A 19,550-nucleotide genomic window follows, 5' to 3' on the forward strand; every position below is an offset into this window, starting at 1 on the left:
TAATCTAACTAACAATTCCAAAACTACTGTCTTATACACAGTGTAAGGGGATAAAGAATATGTACATAAGGATATATGAATGAGTGATGGTACAGAGCAGCATACAGTAGATGGTATTGAGTACAGTATATACATATGAGATGAGTATGTAGACAAAGTAAACAAAGTGGCATAGTTAAAGTGGCTAGTGATACATGTATTACATAAGGATGCAGTCGATGATGTAGAGTACAGTATATACATATGCATATGAGATGAATAATGTAGGGTAAGTAACATTATATAAGGTAGCATTGTTTAAAGTGGCTAGTGATATATTTACATCATTTCCCATCAATTCCCATTATTAAAGTGGCTGGAGTTGGGTCAGTGTCAATGACAGTGTGTTGGCAGCAGCCACTCAATGTTAGTGGTGGCTGTTTAACAGTCTGATGGCCTTGAGATAGAAGCTGTTTTTCAGTCTCTCGGTCCCAGCTTTGATGCACCTGTACTGACCTCGCCTTCTGGATGATAGCGGGGTGAACAGGCAGTGGTTTGGGTGGTTGGTGTCCTTGATGATCTTTATGGCCTTCCTGTAACATCGGGTGGTGTAGGTGTCCTGGAGGGCAGGTAGTTTGCCCCCGGTGATGCGTTGTGCAGTCCTCACTACCCTCTGGAGAGCCTTACGGTTGAGGGCAGAGCAGTTGCCGTACCAGGCGGTGATACAGCCCGCCAGGATGCTCTCGATTGTGCATCTGTAGAAGTTTGTGAGTGCTTTTGGTGACAAGCCGAATTTCTTCAGCCTCCTGAGGTTGAAGAGGCGCTGCTGCGCCTTCTTCACGACGCTGTCAGTGTGAGTGGACCAATTCAGTTTGTCTGTGATCTGTATGCCGAGGAACTTAAAACTTGCTACTCTCTCCACTACTGTTCCATCGATGTGGATAGGGGGGTGTTCCCTCTGCTGTTTCCTGAAGTCCACAATCATCTCCTTAGTTTTGTTGACGTTGAGTGTGAGGTTATTTTCCTGACACCACACTCCGAGGGCCCTCACCTCCTCCCTGTAGGCCGTCTCGTCGTTGTTGGTAATCAAGCCTACCACTGTTGTGTCGTCCGCAAACTTGATGATTGAGTTGGAGGCGTGCGTGGCCACGCAGTCGTGGGTGAACAGGGAGTACAGGAGAGGGCTCAGAACGCACTACATTATACTGTTCCCTACAGTAGGGGAAGTATTATGCCATACTACATTATACTGTTCCCTACAGTAGGGGAAGTATTGTGCCATACTACATTATACTGTTCCCTACAGTAGGGGAAGTAATTGTGCCCATACTACATTATACTGTTCCCTACAGTAGGGGAAGTGCCATACTACATTATATTGTGCCATACTACATTATACTGTTCCCTACAGTAGGGGAAGTATTGTGGCCATACTACATTATACTGTTCCCTACAGTAGGGGAAGTATTGTGCCCATACTACATTATACTGTTCCCTACAGTAGGGGAAGTATTGTGCCCATACTACATTATACTGTTCCCTACAGTAGGGGAAGTATTGTGCCCATACTACATTATACTGTTCCCTACAGTAGGGGAAGTATTGTGCCATACTACATTATACTGTTCCCTACAGTAGGGGAAATATTGTGCCCATACTACATTATACTGTTCCCTACAGTAGGGGAAGTATTGTGCCATACTACATTATACTGTTCCCTACAGTAGGGGAAATATTGTGCCATACTACATTATACTGTTCCCTACAGTGTTCCATACTACATTATACTGTTCCCTACAGTAGGGAAGTATTGTGCCCATACTACATTATACTGTTCCCTACATTATACTGTTACCCTACAGTAGGGAAGTATTGTGCCATACTACATTATACTGTTCCCTACAGTAGGGGAAGTATTGTGCCATACTACATTATACTGTTCCCTACAGTAGGGGAAGTATTGTGCCATACTACATTATACTGTTCCCTACAGTAGGGGAAGTATTGTGCCCATACTACATTATACTGTTCCCTACAGTAGGGGAAGTATTGTGCCATACTACATTATACTGTTCCCTACAGTAGGGGAAGTATTGTGCCCATACTACATTATACTGTTCCCTACAGTAGGGAAGTATTGTGCCATACTACATTATACTGTTCCCTACAGTAGGGAAGTATTGTGCCCATACTACATTATACTGTTCCCTACAGTAGGGGAAATATTGTGCCATACTACATTATACTGTTCCCTACAGTAGGGGAAGTATTGTGCCCATACTACATTATACTGTTCCCTACAGTAGGGGAAATATTGTGCCATACTACATTATACTGTTCCCTACAGTAGGGGAAGTATTGTGCCATACTACATTATACTGTTCCCTACAGTAGGGGAAGTATTGTGCCATACTACATTATACTGTTCCCTACAGTAGGGAAGTATTGTGCCCATACTACATTATACTGTTCCCTACAGTAGGGGAAATATTGTGCCATACTACATTATACTGTTCCCTACAGTAGGGGAAGTATTGTGCCATACTACATTATACTGTTCCCTACAGTAGGGGAAGTATTGTGCCCATACTACATTATACTGTTCCCTACAGTAGGGGAAGTATTGTGCCATACTACATTATACTGTTCCCTACAGTAGGGGAAGTATTGTGCCCATACTACATTATACTGTTCCCTACAGTAGGGGAAGTATTGTGCCATACTACATTATACTGTTCCCTACAGTAGGGGAAGTATTGTGCCCATACTACATTATACTGTTCCCTACAGTAGGGAAGTATTGTGCCATACTACATTATACTGTTCCCTACAGTAGGGGAAGTATTGTGCCCATACTACATTATACTGTTCCCTACAGTAGGGGAAATATTGTGCCATACTACATTATACTGTTCCCTACAGTAGGGGAAGTATTGTGCCATACTACATTATACTGTTCCCTACAGTAGGGGAAGTATTGTGCCATACTACATTATACTGTTCCCTACAGTAGGGGAAATATTGTGCCATACTACATTATACTGTTCCCTACAATAGGGTAAGTATTGTGCCATACTACATTATACTGTTCCCTACAGTAGGGGAAGTATTGTGCCATACTACATTATACTGTTCCCTACAGTAGGGGAAGTATTGTGCCATACTACATTATATTGTTCCCTACAGTAGGGGAAGTATTGTGCCATACTACATTATACTGTTCCCTACAGTAGGGGAGGTATTGTGCCCATACTACATTATACTGTTCCCTACAGTAGGGGAAGTATTGTGCCCATACTACATTATACTGTTCCCTACAGTAGGGGAAGTATTGTGCCATACTACATTATACTGTTCCCTACAGTAGGGGAAGTATTGTGCCCATACTACATTATACTGTTCCCTACAGTAGGGGAAATATTGTGCCATACTACATTATACTGTTCCCTACAGTAGGGGAAGTATTGTGCCATACTACATTATACTGTTCCCTACAGTAGGGGAAGTATTGTGCCATACTACATTATACTGTTCCCTACAGTAGGGGAAGTATTGTGCCATACTACATTATACTGTTCCCTACAGTAGGGGAAGTATTGTGCCATACTACATTATACTGTTCCCTACAGTAGGGGAAGTATTGTGCCATACTACATTATACTACAGTAGGGGAAGTATTGTGCCCATACTACATTATACTGTTCCCTACAGTAGGGGAAGTATTGTGCCATACTACATTATACTGTTCCCTACAGTAGGGGAAGTATTGTGCCCATACTACATTATACTGTTCCCTACAGTAGGGGAAATATTGTGCCCATACTACATTATACTGTTCCCTACAGTAGGGGAAGTATTGTGCCATACTACATTATACTGTTCCCTACAGTAGGGGAAGTATTGTGCCCATACTACATTATACTGTTCCCTACAGTAGGGGAAGTATTGTGCCATACTACATTATACTGTTCCCTACAGTAGAGGAAGTATTGTGCCCATACTACATTATACTGTTCCCTACAGTAGGGGAAATATTGTGCCATACTACATTATACTGTTCCCTACAGGAGGGAAGTATTGTGCCATACTACATTATACTGTTCCCTACAGTAGGGGAAGTATTGTGCCATACTACATTATACTGTTCCCTACAGTAGGGGAAGTATTGTGCCCATACTACATTATACTGTTCCCTACAGTGGGGAAAAATTGTGCCATACTACATTATACTGTTCCCTACAGTAGGGGAAGTATTGTGCCATACTACATTATACTGTTCCCTACAGTAGGGGAAGTATTGTGCCATACTACATTATACTGTTCCCTACAGTGGGGGAAGTATTGTGCCATACTACATTATACTGTTCCCTACAGTAGGGGAAATATTGTGCCATACTACATTATACTGTTCCCTACAGTAGGGGAAATATTGTGCCATACTACATTATACTGTTCCCTACAGTAGGGGAAGTATTGTGCCCATACTACATTATACTGTTCCCTACAGTAGGGGAAATATTGTGCCCATACTACATTATACTGTTCCCTACAGTAGGGGAAATATTGTGCCTATACTACATTATACTGTTCCCTACAGTAGGGGAAGTATTGTGCCCATACTACATTATACTGTTCCCTACAGTAGGGGAAGTATTGTGCCATACTACATTATACTGTTCCCTACAGTAGGGAAAGTATTTTGCCCATACTACATTATACTGTTCCCTACAGTAGGGGAAGTATTGTGCCATACTACATTATACTGTTCCCTACAGTAGAGGAAGTATTGTGCCCATACTACATTATACTGTTCCCTACAGTAGGGGAAATATTGTGCCATACTACATTATACTGTTCCCTACAGTAGGGGAAGTATTGTGCCATACTACATTATACTGTTCCCTACAGTAGGGGAAGTATTGTGCCATACTACATTATACTGTTCCCTACAGTAGGGGAAGTATTGTGCCAATACTACATTATACTGTTCCCTACAGTAGGGGAAATATTGTGCCCATACTACATTATACTGTTCCCTACAGTAGGGGAAGTATTGTTCCCATACTACATTATACTGTTCCCTACAGTAGGGGAAGTATTGTGCCATACTACATTATACTGTTCCCTACAGTAGGGGAAGTATTGTGCCATACTACATTATACTGTTCCCTACAGTAGGGGAAGTATTGTGCCCATACTACATTATACTGTTCCCTACAGTAGGGTAAATATTGTGCCCATACTATATTATACTGTTCCCTACAGTAGGGGAAGTATTGTGCCATACTACATTATACTGTTCCCTACAGTAGGGGAATTATTGTGCCCATACTACATTATACTGTTCCCTACAGTAGGGGAAGTATTGTGCCCATACTACATTATATTGTTCCCTACAGTAGGGGAAGTATTGTGCCATACTACATTATACTGTTCCCTACAGTAGGGGATGTATTGTGCCATACTACATTATACTGTTCCCTACAGTAGGGGAGGTATTGTTCCCATACTACATTATACTGTTCCCTACAGTAGGGGAGGTATTGTTCCCATACTGCATTATACTGTTCCCTACAGTAGGGGAAGTATTGTGCCAAATCAAATCAAATGTTATTTGTCACATACACATGGTTAGCAGATGTTAATGCGAGTGTAGCGAAATACTTGTGCTTCTAGTTCCGACAATGCAGTGATAACCAACAAGTAATCTAACTAACAATTCCAAAACTACTGTCTTATACACAGTGTAAGGGGATAAAGAATATGTACATAAGGATATATGAATGAGTGATGGTACAGAGCAGCATACAGTAGATGGTATTGAGTACAGTATATACATATGAGATGAGTATGTAGACAAAGTAAACAAAGTGGCATAGTTAAAGTGGCTAGTGATACATGTATTACATAAGGATGCAGTCGATGATGTAGAGTACAGTATATACATATGCATATGAGATGAATAATGTAGGGTAAGTAACATTATATAAGGTAGCATTGTTTAAAGTGGCTAGTGATATATTTACATCATTTCCCATCAATTCCCATTATTAAAGTGGCTGGAGTTGGGTCAGTGTCAATGACAGTGTGTTGGCAGCAGCCACTCAATGTTAGTGGTGGCTGTTTAACAGTCTGATGGCCTTGAGATAGAAGCTGTTTTTCAGTCTCTCGGTCCCAGCTTTGATGCACCTGTACTGACCTCGCCTTCTGGATGATAGCGGGGTGAACAGGCAGTGGTTTGGGTGGTTGGTGTCCTTGATGATCTTTATGGCCTTCCTGTAACATCGGGTGGTGTAGGTGTCCTGGAGGGCAGGTAGTTTGCCCCGGTGATGCGTTGTGCAGTCCTCACTACCCTCTGGAGAGCCTTACGGTTGAGGGCAGAGCAGTTGCCGTACCAGGCGGTGATACAGCCCGCCAGGATGCTCTCGATTGTGCATCTGTAGAAGTTTGTGAGTGCTTTTGGTGACAAGCCGAATTTCTTCAGCCTCCTGAGGTTGAAGAGGCGCTGCTGCGCCTTCTTCACGACGCTGTCAGTGTGAGTGGACCAATTCAGTTTGTCTGTGATCTGTATGCCGAGGAACTTAAAACTTGCTACTCTCTCCACTACTGTTCCATCGATGTGGATAGGGGGGTGTTCCCTCTGCTGTTTCCTGAAGTCCACAATCATCTCCTTAGTTTTGTTGACGTTGAGTGTGAGGTTATTTTCCTGACACCACACTCCGAGGGCCCTCACCTCCTCCCTGTAGGCCGTCTCGTCGTTGTTGGTAATCAAGCCTACCACTGTTGTGTCGTCCGCAAACTTGATGATTGAGTTGGAGGCGTGCGTGGCCACGCAGTCGTGGGTGAACAGGGAGTACAGGAGAGGGCTCAGAACGCACTACATTATACTGTTCCCTACAGTAGGGGAAGTATTATGCCATACTACATTATACTGTTCCCTACAGTAGGGGAAGTAATTGTGCCCATACTACATTATACTGTTCCCTACAGTAGGGGAAGTATTGTGCCATACTACATTATACTGTTCCCTACAGTAGGGGAAGTATTGTGGCCATACTACATTATACTGTTCCCTACAGTAGGGGAAGTATTGTGCCCATACTACATTATACTGTTCCCTACAGTAGGGGAAGTATTGTGCCCATACTACATTATACTGTTCCCTACAGTAGGGAAGTATTGTGCCCATACTACATTATACTGTTCCCTACAGTAGGGAAGTATTGTGCCATACTACATTATACTGTTCCCTACAGTAGGGGAAATATTGTGCCCATACTACATTATACTGTTCCCTACAGTAGGGGAAGTATTGTGCCATACTACATTATACTGTTCCCTACAGTAGGGGAAGTATTGTGCCCATACTACATTATACTGTTCCCTACAGTAGGGGAAATATTGTGCCATACTACATTATACTGTTCCCTACAGTAGGGAAGTATTGTGCCATACTACATTATACTGTTCCCTACAGTAGGGAAGTATTGTGCCCATACTACATTATACTGTTCCCTACAGTAGGGGAAGTATTGTGCCATACTACATTATACTGTTCCCTACAGTAGGGGAAGTATTGTACCATACTACATTATACTGTTCCCTACAGTAGGGGAAGTATTGTGCCATACTACATTATACTGTTCCCTACAGTAGGGGAAGTATTGTGCCCATACTACATTATACTGTTCCCTACAGTAGGGGAAGTATTGTGCCATACTACATTATACTGTTCCCTACAGTAGGGGAAGTATTGTGCCCATACTACATTATACTGTTCCCTACAGTAGGGGAAATATTGTGCCATACTACATTATACTGTTCCCTACAGTAGGGGAAGTATTGTGCCATACTACATTATACTGTTCCCTACAGTAGGGGAAGTATTGTGCCATACTACATTATACTGTTCCCTACAGTAGGGGAAGTATTGTGCCCATACTACATTATACTGTTCCCTACAGTGGGGAAAAATTGTGCCATACTACATTATACTGTTCCCTACAGTAGGGGAAGTATTGTGCCATACTACATTATACTGTTCCCTACAGTAGGGGAAGTATTGTGCCCATACTACATTATACTGTTCCCTACAGTAGGGAAGTATTGTGCCATACTACATTATACTGTTCCCTACAGTAGGGGAAGTATTGTGCCCATACTACATTATACTGTTCCCTACAGTAGGGGAAGTATTGTGCCATACTACATTATACTGTTCCCTACAGTAGGGGAAGTATTGTGCCCATACTACATTATACTGTTCCCTACAGTAGGGGAAGTATTGTGCCATACTACATTATACTGTTCCCTACAGTAGGGGAAGTATTGTGCCCATACTACATTATACTGTTCCCTACAGTAGGGAAATATTGTGCCATACTACATTATACTGTTCCCTACAGTAGGGAAGTATTGTGCCATACTACATTATACTGTTCCCTACAGTAGGGGAAGTATTGTGCCATACTACATTATACTGTTCCCATTATACTGTTACAGTAGGGAAATATTGTGCCATACTACATTATACTGTTCCCTACAATAGGGAAGTATTGTGCCATACTACATTATACTGTTCCCTACAGTAGGGGAAGTATTGTGCCATACTACATTATACTGTTCCCTACAGTAGGGGAAGTATTGTGCCATACTACATTATATTGTTCCCTACAGTAGGGGAAGTATTGTGCCATACTACATTATACTGTTCCCTACAGTAGGGGAGGTATTGTGCCCATACTACATTATACTGTTCCCTACAGTAGGGGAAGTATTGTGCCCATACTACATTATACTGTTCCCTACAGTAGGGGAAGTATTGTGCCATACTACATTATACTGTTCCCTACAGTAGGGGAAGTATTGTGCCCATACTACATTATACTGTTCCCTACAGTAGGGGAAATATTGTGCCATACTACATTATACTGTTCCCTACAGTAGGGGAAGTATTGTGCCATACTACATTATACTGTTTACAGTAGGGGAAGTATTGTGCCATACTACATTATACTGTTACCCTACAGTAGGGGAAGTATTGTGCCATACTACATTATACTGTTCCCTACAGTAGGGGAAGTATTGTGCCCATACTACATTATACTGTTCCCTACAGTAGGGGAAGTATTGTGCCATACTACATTATACTGTTCCCTACAGTAGGGGAAGTATTGTGCCCATACTACATTATACTGTTCCCTACAGTAGGGGAAGTATTGTGCCCATACTACATTATACTGTTCCCTACAGTAGGGGAAGTATTGTGCCCATACTACATTATACTGTTCCCTACAGTAGGGGAAATATTGTGCCCATACTACATTATACTGTTCCCTACAGTAGGGGAAGTATTGTGCCCATACTACATTATACTGTTCCCTACAGTAGGGGAAGTATTGTGCCATACTACATTATACTGTTCCCTACAGTAGGGGAAGTATTGTGCCATACTACATTATACTGTTCCCTACAGTAGGGGAAGTATTGTGCCCATACTACATTATACTGTTCCCTACAGTAGGGGAAGTATTGTTCCCATACTACATTATACTGTTCCCTACAGTAGGGGAAGTATTGTGCCATACTACATTATACTGTTCCCTACAGTAGGGGAAGTATTGTGCCAATACTACATTATACTGTTCCCTACAGTAGGGGAAATATTGTGCCCATACTACATTATACTGTTCCCCATACATACTACATTATACTGTTCCCTACAGTAGGGGAAGTATTGTGCCATACTACATTATACTGTTCCCTACAGTAGGGGAAGTATTGTGCCATACTACATTATACTGTTCCCTACAGTAGGGGAAGTATTGTGCCCATACTACATTATACTGTTCCCTACAGTAGGGGAAATATTGTGCCCATACTATATTATACTGTTCCCTACAGTAGGGGAAGTATTGTGCCATACTACATTATACTGTTCCCTACAGTAGGGGAATTATTGTGCCCATACTACATTATACTGTTCCCTACAGTAGGGAAGTATTGTGCCCATACTACATTATATTGTTCCCTACAGTAGGGGAAGTATTGTGCCATACTACATTATACTGTTCCCTACAGTAGGGGATGTATTGTGCCATACTACATTATACTGTTCCCTACAGTAGGGGAGGTATTGTTCCCATACTACATTATACTGTTCCCTACAGTAGGGGAGGTATTGTTCCCATACTGCATTATACTGTTCCCTACAGTAGGGGAAGTATTGTGCCAAATCAAATCAAATGTTATTTGTCACATACACATGGTTAGCAGATGTTAATGCGAGTGTAGCGAAATACTTGTGCTTCTAGTTCCGACAATGCAGTGATAACCAACAAGTAATCTAACTAACAATTCCAAAACTACTGTCTTATACACAGTGTAAGGGGATAAAGAATATGTACATAAGGATATATGAATGAGTGATGGTACAGAGCAGCATACAGTAGATGGTATTGAGTACAGTATATACATATGAGATGAGTATGTAGACAAAGTAAACAAAGTGGCATAGTTAAAGTGGCTAGTGATACATGTATTACATAAGGATGCAGTCGATGATGTAGAGTACAGTATATACATATGCATATGAGATGAATAATGTAGGGTAAGTAACATTATATAAGGTAGCATTGTTTAAAGTGGCTAGTGATATATTTACATCATTTCCCATCAATTCCCATTATTAAAGTGGCTGGAGTTGGGTCAGTGTCAATGACAGTGTGTTGGCAGCAGCCACTCAATGTTAGTGGTGGCTGTTTAACAGTCTGATGGCCTTGAGATAGAAGCTGTTTTTCAGTCTCTCGGTCCCAGCTTTGATGCACCTGTACTGACCTCGCCTTCTGGATGATAGCGGGGTGAACAGGCAGTGGTTTGGGTGGTTGGTGTCCTTGATGATCTTTATGGCCTTCCTGTAACATCGGGTGGTGTAGGTGTCCTGGAGGGCAGGTAGTTTGCCCCCGGTGATGCGTTGTGCAGTCCTCACTACCCTCTGGAGAGCCTTACGGTTGAGGGCAGAGCAGTTGCCGTACCAGGCGGTGATACAGCCCGCCAGGATGCTCTCGATTGTGCATCTGTAGAAGTTTGTGAGTGCTTTTGGTGACAAGCCGAATTTCTTCAGCCTCCTGAGGTTGAAGAGGCGCTGCTGCGCCTTCTTCACGACGCTGTCAGTGTGAGTGGACCAATTCAGTTTGTCTGTGATCTGTATGCCGAGGAACTTAAAACTTGCTACTCTCTCCACTACTGTTCCATCGATGTGGATAGGGGGGTGTTCCCTCTGCTGTTTCCTGAAGTCCACAATCATCTCCTTAGTTTTGTTGACGTTGAGTGTGAGGTTATTTTCCTGACACCACACTCCGAGGGCCCTCACCTCCTCCCTGTAGGCCGTCTCGTCGTTGTTGGTAATCAAGCCTACCACTGTTGTGTCGTCCGCAAACTTGATGATTGAGTTGGAGGCGTGCGTGGCCACGCAGTCGTGGGTGAACAGGGAGTACAGGAGAGGGCTCAGAACGCACTACATTATACTGTTCCCTACAGTAGGGGAAGTATTACTGTTCCCTACAGTAGGGGAAGTAATTGTGCCATACTACATTATACTGTTCCCTACAGTAGGGGAAGTATTGTGCCCATACTACATTATACTGTTCCCTACAGTAGGGGAAGTATTGTGCCATACTACATTATACTGTTCCCTACAGTAGGGGAAGTATTGTGCCATACTACATTATATACTGTTCCCTACATTATAGTAGGGGAAGTATTGTGCCCATACTACATTATACTGTTCCCTACAGTAGGGGAAGTATTGTGCCCATACTACATTATACTGTTCCCTACAGTAGGGGAAGTATTGTGCCCATACTACATTATACTGTTCCCTACAGTAGGGGAAGTATTGTGCCATACTACATTATACTGTTCCCTACAGTAGGGCCCATACTACATTATACTGTTCCCTACAGTAGGGGAAGTATTGTGCCATACTACATTATACTGTTCCCTACAGTAGGGGAAGTATTGTGCCATACTACATTATACTGTTCCCTACAGTAGGGGAAGTATTGTGCCATACTACATTATACTGTTCCCTACAGTAGGGGAAGTATTGTGCCATACTACATTATATACTGTATTGTCCATACTACATTATACTGTACAGTAGGGGAAGTATTGTGCCCATACTACATTATACTGTTCCCTACAGTAGGGGAAGTATTGTGCCATACTACATTATACTGTTCCCTACAGTAGGGGAAGTATTGTGCCATACTACATTATACTGTTCCCTACAGTAGGGGAAGTATTGTGCCCATACTACATTATACTGTTCCCTACAGTAGGGGAAGTATTGTGCCATACTACATTATACTGTTCCCTACAGTAGGGGAAGTATTGTGCCCATACTACATTATACTGTTCCCTACAGTAGGGGAAGTATTGTGCCATACTACATTATACTGTTCCCTACAGTAGGGGAAGTATTGTGCCATACTACATTATACTGTTCCCTACAGTAGGGGAAGTATTGTGCCATACTACATTATACTGTTCCCTACAGTAGGGGAAGTATTGTGCCATACTACATTATACTGTTCCCTACAGTAGGGGAAATATTGTGCCATACATTATACTGTTCCCTACAGTAGGGGAAGTATTGTGCCATACTACATTATACTGTTCCCTACAGTAGGGGAAATATTGTGCCATACTACATTATACTGTTCCCTACAGTAGGGGAAGTATTGTGCCATACTACATTATACTGTTCCCTACAGTAGGGGAAGTATTGTGCCCATACTACATTATACTGTTCCCTACAGTAGGGGAAGTATTGTGCCATACTACATTATACTGTTCCCTACAGTAGGGGAAGTATTGTGCCCATACTACATTATACTGTTCCCTACAGTAGGGGAAGTATTGTGCCATACTACATTATACTGTTCCCTACAGTAGGGGAAGTATTGTGCCATACTACATTATACTGTTCCCTACAGTAGGGGAAGTATTGTGCCATACTACATTATACTGTTCCCTACAGTAGGGGAAGTATTGTGCCCATACTACATTATACTGTTCCCTACAGTAGGGGAAGTATTGTGCCATACTACATTATACTGTTCCCTACAGTAGGGGAAGTATTGTGCCATACTACATTATACTGTTCCCTACAGTAGGGGAAATATTGTGCCATACTACATTATACTGTTCCCTACAGTAGGGAAGTATTGTGCCATACTACATTATACTGTTCCCTACAGTAGGGGAAGTATTGTGCCATACTACATTATACTGTTCCCTACAGTAGGGGAAGTATTGTGCCATACTACATTATACTGTTCCCTACAGTAGGGGAAGTATTGTGCCATACTACATTATACTGTTCCCTACAGTAGGGGAAGTATTGTGCCATACTACATTATACTGTTCCCTACAGTAGGGGAAGTATTGTGCCCATACTACATTATACTGTTTCCCTACATTATAGTAGGGGAAGTATTGTGCCATACTACATTATACTGTTCCCTACAGTAGGGGAAGTATTGTGCCATACTACATTATACTGTTCCCTACAGTAGGGGAAGTATTGTGCCATACTACATTATACTGTTCCCTACAGTAGGGGAAGTATTGTGCCATACTACATTATACTGTTCCCTACAGTAGGGGAAGTATTGTGCCATACTACATTATACTGTTCCCTACAGTAGGGGAAGTATTGTGCCATACTACATTATACTGTTCCCTACAGTAGGGGAAGTATTGTGCCCATACTACATTATACTGTTCCCTACAGTAGGGGAAGTATTGTGCCATACTACATTATACTGTTCCCTACAGTAGGGGAAGTATTGTGCCATACTACATTATACTGTTCCCTACAGTAGGGGAAGTATTGTGCCCATACTACATTATACTGTTCCCTACAGTAGGGGAAGTATTGTGCCATACTACATTATACTGTTCCCTACAGTAGGGGAAGTATTGTGCCCATACTACATTATACTGTTCCCTACAGTAGGGGAAGTATTGTGCCCATACTACATTATACTGTTCCCTACAGTAGGGGAAGTATTGTGCCATACTACATTATACTGTTCCCTACAGTAGGGGAAGTATTGTGCCATACTACATTATACTGTTCCCTACAGTAGGGGAAGTATTGTGCCATACTACATTATACTGTTCCCTACAGTAGGGGAAGTATTGTGCCCATACTACATTATACTGTTCCCTACAGTAGGGGAAGTATTGTGCCATACTACATTATACTGTTCCCTACAGTAGGGGAAGTATTGTGCCATACTACATTATACTGTTCCCTACAGTAGGGGAAGTATTGTGCCATACTACATTATACTGTTTATGTGCCCATACTACATTATACTGTTCCCTACAGTAGGGGAAATATTGTGCCATACTACATTATACTGTTCCCTACAGTAGGGGAAGTATTGTGCCATACTACATTATACTGTTCCCTACAGTAGGGGGATTGTGCCATACTACATTATACTGTTCCCTACATGCCATACTACATTATACTGTTCCCTACAGTAGGGGAAATATTGTGCCATACTACATTATACTGTTCCCTACAGTAGGGGAAATATTGTGCCATACTACATTATACTGTTCCCTACAGTAGGGGAAGTATTGTGCCCATACTACATTATACTGTTCCCTACAGTAGGGGAAATATTGTGCCATACTACATTATACTGTTCCCTACAGTAGGGGAAATATTGTGCCCATACTACATTATACTGTTCCCTACAGTAGGGGAAATATTGTGCCTATACTACATTATACTGTTCCCTACAGTAGGGGAAGTATTGTGCCCATACTACATTATACTGTTCCCTACAGTAGGGGAAGTATTGTGCCATACTACATTATACTGTTCCCTACAGTAGGGAAAGTATTTTGCCCATACTACATTATACTGTTCCCTACAGTAGGGGAAGTATTGTGCCATACTACATTATACTGTTCCCTACAGTAGAGGAAGTATTGTGCCCATACTACATTATACTGTTCCCTACAGTAGGGGAAATATTGTGCCATACTACATTATACTGTTCCCTACAGTAGTATTGGGAAGTTCCCTACAGTTATTGTGCCATACTACATTATACTGTTCCCTACAGTAGGGGAAGTATTGTGCCCATACAACATTATACTGTTCCCTACAGTAGGGGAAATATTGTGCCATACTACATTATACTGTTCCCTACAGTAGGGGAAGTATTGTGCCATACTACATTATACTGTTCCCTACAGTGGGGGAAGTATTGTGCCATACTACATTATACTGTTCCCTACAGTGGGGGAAGTATTGTGCCATACTACATTATACTGTTCCCTACAGTAGGGGAAATATTGTGCCATACTACATTATACTGTTCCCTACAGTAGGGGAAATATTGTGCCCATACTACATTATACTGTTCCCTACAGTAGGGGAAGTATTGTGCCATACTACATTATATTGTTCCCTACAGTAGGGGAAGTATTGTGCCATACTACATTATACTGTTCCCTACAGTAGGGAAGTATTGTGCCATACTACATTATACTGTTCCCTACAGGTATTGTGCCCATACTACATTATACTGTTCCCTACAGTAGGGGAAATATTGTGCCCATACTACATTATACTGTTCCCTACAGTAGGGGAAGTATTGTGCCCATACTACATTATACTGTTCCCTACAGTAGGGGAAATATTGTGCCCATACTACATTATACTGTTCCCTACAGTAGGGGAAATATTGTGCCCATACTACATTATACTGTTCCCTACAGTAGGGGAAATATTGTGCCCATACTACATTATACTGTTCCCTACAGTAGGGGAAGTATTGTGCCATACTACATTATACTGTTCCCTACAGTAGGGGAATTATTGTGCCCATACTACATTATACTGTTCCCTACAGTAGGGGAAGTATTGTGCCCATACTACATTATATTGTTCCCTACAGTAGGGGATGTATTGTGCCATACTACATTATACTGTTCCCTACAGTAGGGGAAATATTGTGCCCATACTACATTATACTGTTCCCTACAGTAGGGGAAGTATTGTTCCCGTACTGCATTATACTGTTCCCTACAGTAGGGGGAAGTATTGTGCCATACTACATTATACTGTTCCCTACAGTAGGAGAAGTATTGTGCCCATACTGCATTATACTGTTCCCTACAGTAGGGGAAGTATCCTACAGTAGGGGAAGTATTGTGCCCATAATACATTATACTGTTCCCTACAGTAGGGGAAGTATTGTGCTCACACTGCATTCTTCTGTACATGACTACATCCCAAACGTCTGTGAGCTGTTGCCCACTCTTATGGATGAGTTCACACTGGTCAGTGATGCACGGTCACCATAGGGAGGCAGCATCAGACAACAAAGCATGCTTTTCATACAGTAGGGCCAAGGCTTGGCCCAACCGACTCTCTCTGTGTGTGTGTGTGTGTGTGTGTGTTGGTGGGCTGGCTGAACTCTTGACTACAGACTGTCCCCCAAAGGCGCCCCTCACAGCTATAAATAGCTCTTCATATGGCGTTCAGTGAGCGGGTGAAGGAGGACTGTAGAGACTGAAAGGATTGAGATTGGAGGTGTAGTTCTATAGAACAGAGGCCAGTGGGAGTTTATTGGCCTGATGCAGCAACGGGAAAATCAGGAAGTGTGTATGTGTGGTGTGTGTGTGTGTGTGTGTGCTACAGTGTGTGTGAGTCTGGATAGCAGTGCTGGAACCGCCTGCTGTTATGACGCTATGTTTTTCTTGGTGAGCGTGAGGTATGTTTATGTAGGAGAGAAACTGGCCTCTCTCCCCAATCGCTCAGCGCCATCTTCAGGTCACGTCAACAGTGAATAACATTACTGTAACAAGATACAGTACCTTCTGGCTCCCTGAGATATTTTCCTTAATTCTATTCCGAAACATTATATTCCAGATGTGTGGCTTTGGTATTGGACTGTGTGTTGAATTGATGATCCATCACGGCTCTAACATAGGCCAGTTTCCTCGGGTTACAGATATTGCATAGGCACTAGGCAGCAGGGTAATCACATGGAGGTTACATGCTGGGTTTATTTACTGCTGATGTATAAATATGGCTAGCCAGGCGATGGGGTTTATAGATAAAAACATTTTTTTAAAGTACATTAATGGAGCAATCTCGTGGTTAATGATGTCCAGCCCATCCTCAGATAAACAGTAGATTGCAGTAATGTGTTAGCTATTACACATGTGTGATAAAGGAAAGACCACCGTGATAAATCCAGGAAGTGTTGCAAAGAGTAGAGGCCATACATAAACATTACTACAATCAATCATAGGGAAATGAGGATTTATCCCCACAATAAGGACCTATAGGTTGGAAGATGAACAATAAGCCTATATGCCTTTATGAAAAGCCAAGGTTTTTAAAAGACAAATTATACGTTTTTTCCCCTTACCTACTGTATGTAAAAATCTGTCACATTTTACTAATTTGTAGTTTCCGTGTATTTCAGTTACCCTAGTTATCAAGTAACTACATGCTATAACAGCAACATATTGGAAAGTATTTCCAGAAATCTCTGGCCAAGATCTCTGGCCAACAACTGTTACTTGATTGTACTTGACAGCTCCAAACAGGGTTCTCTGCTGTAGGACTATGACTGATGTTGTCTTTGTGTGTTCTCTGTCCCTACAGTGAGCACCTGTCGTGCTCCTTCACCTTCTTCCTGCATGGGGAGAGTAACGTGTGCACCAGCGTAGAAGTCGCCCAGCACCAGCCTGCCTACCACATCACTGACGACCACACCCGCCTGGCCCAGATCTCCTCTGCCCCTGTACAAGGTGAGATACTCAGGGAGGACAGAGAGACATAGGAGCCCACCGACCACTGGATGTCTTTATCTGCCTCTGTTTTAGCCTGAGCATCACTGTTATAACTATGTGTAGTCAAATCTCTGAAATCCAACATGACAATGGTCCTTTCTGATATACTGTACCTCTGTAGTCCATCTATCTGACTCTCTGTCTGTCTGGCCATCCTTCCACTTGTTACCTGTGCAGTGATCCTGAGTCCGTACGGTCTGGCGGGCTCCCTGACTGGCCAAGCCTATAAGATGAGTGACCCAGCTGTAAGAAAACTGATGGAGGAGTGGAGCTACTTCTACCCCATGGTGCTTCAGCGCCACAGAGAAGGGGGCGCAGGCACGGGGGGCATGGGCGCCGAGAGGGAGGGCACTGACCGACCTTATGACCCACACAGCCATGTGGCCGTTGAGGTCATCGTAGGTAAGTACGGTGACACTCAAAAAACTCTTGCCACCTTTGCTTGTAACTGAATGGACACACTTTGGTGTTTATATAGACACTGTATATGAACAATATGCTATAGGTGAGAATAGGTCAAGAGTATTTTTATTGTGTTACTGAAATGTACTATCGTTATCAGACCAAAAGAGGGAACAACAGGAAACAACAGCGATTTTAGTCTCAGTTTCGATTAGCCATTGTCTGTATGAGGATAAATAGTACTGGAGGTGGTTAATAAGTGGTGGATCCAGGGTTCTTAAGGGACGAGTGTTGTCTCTCAGGGTGCATTGAGGTAAGGAGTAAAGACTAGAGGAGAGGAGGGGAGGAAAGACTAGAGGAGAGGAGGGGAGGAAAGACTAGGGGATAGGAGAGGTGGAAACACTAGGGGATATAAGGGGAGGAAAGACTAGGGGAGAGGAGGGGAGGAAAGACTAGGAGATAGGAAGGGAGGAAAGACTAGAGGAGAGGAGGGGAGGAAAGACTAGAGGAGAGGAGGGGAGAAAAGACTAGAGGAGAGGAGGGGAGGAAAGACTAGGGGATAGGAGGGGAGGAAAGACTAGGGGATAGGAGGGGAGGAAAGACTAGGGGAAGGAGGGGAGGAAAGACTAGTGGATCGGAAAGGAGGAACGACTAGGGGAGGAGAGGAGGAAAGACTAGGGGAGAAGAGGGGAGGAAAGACTAGGGGATAGGAAGGGAGGAAAGACTATGGGATAGGAAGGGAGGAAAGACTAGAGGAGAGGAGGGGAGGAAAGACTAGGGGATAGGAGGGGAGGAAAGAGTAGGGGATAAGAGGGGGAAAGACGAGGGGAAGGAGGGGAGGAAAGACTAGTGGAGAGTAGGGGATGAAATACTAGGGGATAGGAGAGGAGGAAAGACTAGGGTCAGAGGAGGGGAGGAAAGACTAGGGGAGAGGAGTGGAGGAAAGACTAGAGGATAGGAGGGTAGGAAAGAGTAGGGGATAAGAGGGGGAAAGACTAGGGAAGGAGGGGAGGAAAGACTAGAGGAGGGGAGGGAAGACTAGGGGATAGGAGGGGAGGAAAGAGTAGGGGATAAGAGGGGGAAAGACTAGGGGAAGGAGGGGAGGAAAGACTAGTGGAGAGTAGGGGAGGAAATACTAGGGGATAGGAGAGGAGGAAAGACCAGGGGAGAGGAGTTGAGGAAAGACTAGAGGAGAGGAGTTGAGGAAAGACTAGAGGAGAGGAGGGGAGGAAAGACTAGAGGAGGGGAGGAAAGACTAGAGGAGGGGAGGA

The 19,550-nt window shown here is 42.9% G+C and overlaps 1 protein-coding gene across 1 annotated transcript in view; it reads left to right on the forward strand.

Moving 5' to 3' along the window:
• LOC124006653 (mediator of RNA polymerase II transcription subunit 13-like) overlaps nucleotides 1–19,550 on the forward strand; it is a 120,110-nt gene that overhangs the window by 79,606 nt on the left and 20,954 nt on the right. Inside the window, 2 exon segments of the mRNA XM_046316702.1 lie at nucleotides 17,690–17,835; nucleotides 18,055–18,279. Of these exon segments, the coding sequence (XP_046172658.1) occupies nucleotides 17,690–17,835; nucleotides 18,055–18,279 (371 nt within the window).

Source organism: Oncorhynchus gorbuscha, linkage group LG20, assembly GCF_021184085.1.
Source record: "Oncorhynchus gorbuscha isolate QuinsamMale2020 ecotype Even-year linkage group LG20, OgorEven_v1.0, whole genome shotgun sequence".
Taxonomy (NCBI): Eukaryota; Metazoa; Chordata; class Actinopteri; order Salmoniformes; family Salmonidae; genus Oncorhynchus; species Oncorhynchus gorbuscha.